The sequence below is a fragment of the Phycomyces blakesleeanus genome (genome assembly GCF_001638985.1).
Source record: "Phycomyces blakesleeanus NRRL 1555(-) unplaced genomic scaffold PHYBLscaffold_19, whole genome shotgun sequence".
NCBI classification, from domain to species: Eukaryota; Fungi; Mucoromycota; class Mucoromycetes; order Mucorales; family Phycomycetaceae; genus Phycomyces; species Phycomyces blakesleeanus.
In genome coordinates this window covers 1,079,574-1,083,696 of record NW_017265152.1, presented here as the reverse complement: position 1 = coordinate 1,083,696, position 4,123 = coordinate 1,079,574, and the positions used below count along the sequence as shown (strand labels likewise).

Here is a 4,123-nt window from a genome sequence, read left to right as displayed (position 1 = left end):
TCATTTTAAAATAACTTGATAATATATAGATATATATCAACTTGGATTAGACTTATAAATAAAAAGAAAATGAGAGAGAAAGCGAATTAAAGGAAGTAGAGTGTTAATTGATCCATAAATATCCAGTGGATCAAACTGTTATAAAGATGTATTAAACCTCATATTGTTGCTTATAGCTCGGATCGGATTTAATTTTAATCAAAATCTTTTGCAGCCGAAATATATATATTCTTGCACAGAACTATTTAATAAACTGCTTGAGAAGTATATGGTACAAGCCAAAGATATCTATTTGTTTAAGTTGCTGTTTAAATAGTTTTAAATAAGAGTATATTTGAAAAATTGAATGGGAAATAAATGATACAAGCTATAGACATATTTCAGTCGAGTTACTATTTAAATAATCGCAAAGAAATATATAATTATTGAATATAATAGTACCAGCCTTTTTCATTATTAAAATAAAGCCTTTTGGAATTAGATCAAAATAAGATATTGGAATTCATTATATATACTAATATATTAATATGAGATATCAAAAGGCTTGATTATTTGCACGAACAAAGATATAAACCAAAAAATTCAAGCTATTAGCTAACTGTAGAGTATCGTGTATAAAGTATCAAAGTGCTTTGCTTTCTATTTTTGGTTGGTTTATTTTGATTTTCATATGATTCTATACTTTTTTTAGACAAAACAAACAAACTTACTTGGGCGGTTACCCAGGCTTTTTTTTACGATAAACCTGTTATTTCATGCATGACCATCGCATCCGCACTACGGATGCGTTATTGGAATCGCATCCGCACTACGGATGCGTTATTGGAATCGCATCCGCACTACGGATGCGTTATTAGAATCGCATCCGCACTACGGATGCGAAAACTTTATCTTTACCTTATTACTTTAGAGAAACCTTTGGATTACCAAATGCATTACCTCAAAACTATAAATGATTATAGTTTTTGCGATTTGTTAGAAAATAAACTTTTCCTCTCCCATATGACCACTGGTTATGGCACCCCCCACCCACAACGCCCCCTTTTCTCTCACACCTCAACTACAGACACAAATATGCCTCGGCTGCATACACACACTTTAAATATATCTATCTCAACTACCCACACATCGACTACCCACACATCGACTACCCACACACACATCTCTCTTATAATAAATTCATAACCTATATAAACATATAATAGATAATAAATAATATTTTATTTTAGATATTTAAAGATATTAAAATAAATAAGATATGCAAATAGAGAGAGATTAAATTGATTTGTTAGAAATAAAAGGGACAAGAAAAATGAGAGTGCAGAGTATAAGAAATAGATGTTTATATATAATGTAGACTTGAGAATTATGGTATGCGCCTATAAAGAGATATTAGCATGGTAGGACTTTGTGTTGGATGATGACTGTTTGGTCTAAAACTGAATATTTAAAGATATACTAAAAGTCGGAAGCTTTGGAGAATATGTATGATGGAATGGGATCATTGTCATTGAAGACGGTCATGAAAGTATAAGAATGTGAGTGTTGTGTGTGCGGGAAAGTTTAAAGGTAGTTCTGAGAACAGTGGTATATAGTACTTTAGGTATAAAGGAATATAGTGTACGGCTTTTGAGTTTTGAAGTTTTATTATATGACTATTATTTCAATTTTTATTTTTCAGTGATAGTAGAATAAAAAGATATTATAGTTGTTGGTATCAATTTTGTTAGTATTGTAAAGCTGGTGTTGATATAGGTAAAAAAACAAAAAAAAAAATGATACTGTGGCGATGACTATCGACTTTGAAAGCAGTGAGAAGCTGTTGCTAGTACAAGTTTGAAAAAAGAAAGTCATAGTGTGGTGATGACTGTCGACTTTGAAAGCGTTGTGAAGCTGTAGCTAGTATAAGTTTGAAAAAAGAAAACGTTACTGTGGGGATGACCGTCGACTTTGAAAGTGTTGTGAAGCTGTAGCTAGTACAAGTTTGAAAAAAGAAAACCATAGTGTGGTGATGACCGTCGACTTTGAAGGCGGTGTGAAGCTGTGGCTAGTACAAGTTTGAAAAAAGAAAACGTTACTGTGGGGATGACCGTCGACTTTGAAAGTGTTGTGAAGCTGTAGCTAGTACAAGTTTGAAAAAAGAAAACCATAGTGTGGTGATGACCGTCGACTTTGAAGGCGGTGTGAAGCTGTGGCTAGTACAAGTTTGAAAAAAGAAAACGTTACTGTGGTGATGACCGTCGACTTTGAAAGCGTTGTGAAGCTGTAGCTAGTACAAGTTTGAAAAAAGAAAACCATAGTGTGGTGATGACCGTCGATTTTGAAAGAAGGGAGAAGTTTATGGGGACACAAAGGTTTGACCAAGGGATTGTTTTTTGTTAGAGCCGCGTATACAGTGGAAAGTTGTCAAAAGGATAAAATAAAGAGTACTTCGATTTTTTCTCTTTCAAAGAGTGCGCTTCCTTTTCTTATTGTGTCGCTTTCAGTCCACTTTGAGTTGTAATACAATATGAATGACGATCCCCAACAGGAATGAAGATCCTCGACAGGGATGGAGGAATGTAAGGAATGTCGAAAGAAGATTCAAGCCATCGTTAAAAATATATTTTTTTGTTTTGGTTACAGCACAGTGGACGATTTTGAATACACAGTCCTCTCTCAACGATTATAAGTGAGTACTATACGGTCTTTAAACCCTCCATGGCTCTTCCCGCTACCCAACAGGAAACGACCCCACAAGGGTCACCACACTATGGAGACAACAACTTCCCTCCTCTATCACCTAACATACATCCATCAACCCAACCAAACGCCCCCACACATGCTTTACCTACTACCACTCCCATCACCTTTGCCTCCTTGGTCGACCCTGAAAAACAACGCTCCCTCACGCGCATAGAACGCGTACTTGGTTCAGATGACCCATATGCCATTCCTACGGAATGTCGGTTCGGTACTTCCCCCCACTCTGTTTTTTACGACCTGCCCCAATCTGATGACTCGTTCATGGCCGCCTTCTGGACAGCAATTCACGCCGCTTTCTCTGAGGAGGAAGCTTTTGCTGAAGTTACCTCTGTGCGCAACAACACACACATCGTCGAACTTTACCTTGAATCTGACACCCTTTGCAATCGTGCATGTGCCGAACCCATTGTCGTCCAAGACTCCGTTATTCTCGCCCACCGTGCCATTTCGTCTTCTGTTATGATGATGAAACTCAACATCACCGGTCTTCCTCGCCTCTCCCGCCCCTGCCTTAACGAACTTATCCGTTCTTCCCTCTACTCTTTCGGCATCATCAAGGAGGTCGTTATTTACCTGGAGAACAGGTTCTTTACTGGATCTGGCTACGTGTACCTGGAACGCCCACCTAACCAGGATCGTGTTTACTCTCCCCTGGTTCACAAGATTCCCTGCGAAGGTTATGGTCATGTTTTCGGCACTTGGGCCAAGATGGGTCCCCATTGCAGATACTGTAAGGCCATGGGCCACGTTCTGGCTGACTGCCCCACCCGCCCAATCGAATCTCGCACTTGTCACGCCTGTCAAGCCGTCGGCCACCTTCAGGCAACCTGTCCCCGTATCAACAACCCTCATCCCAACAACAACACCAGTAACAAACGCATCCGTAAACAGCCCCGTCGTGAATCCCAGTCCACCCCCGCCCGTACACAAACTCTTCCCCCTGTCCTTCCCGCACTACCCAAGCGAAAGAAAAAGTCCGCTCCTCGTACACCGCCTGCTAATCAGTTTGACATCTTGGGCAAGTCTGCGGCCGAGATTGAGGCCGAACTTGCACAGCTATCCACTCATGACCCTTACCGACGAGTCCTCCGCGCAGCATTGAAAAACATTACCGACGAATCAAACCGTGACATTCCATACCAAGAATATGATCCTAACAAGGACGACTTGGCTATGGATACTCAAGACAGCGAAAACGGTGCTGAATCCGAATCCTCTAGCGACAGTGATAATGCTGACAACGACCAACATGGCTCACTTATGACAGGTATTGTCGTTCACCAAAATATTAACCCCCCTCAATGATCAATATAGGAACACTAAACTGTAGAGGGCTTGCAAAATTGCAAGACCCCCAAAGACGATCCTTATTTATTCG

The 4,123-nt window shown here is 39.7% G+C and overlaps 1 protein-coding gene across 1 annotated transcript; it reads left to right on the top strand.

Annotated features, from left to right (window-relative positions):
* Window positions 1–2,700: 2,700 nt before the first annotated feature.
* Window positions 2,701–4,050, top strand: PHYBLDRAFT_171769 (CCHC-type zinc finger transcription factor; the record flags this gene model as incomplete). Its single annotated transcript, XM_018436661.1, has 1 exon — window positions 2,701–4,050. One exon carries the CDS (start codon window positions 2,701–2,703, stop codon window positions 4,048–4,050), a length of 1,350 nt encoding a protein of 449 aa, XP_018288433.1.
* Between the last annotated feature and the right edge of the window lie 73 nt (window positions 4,051–4,123).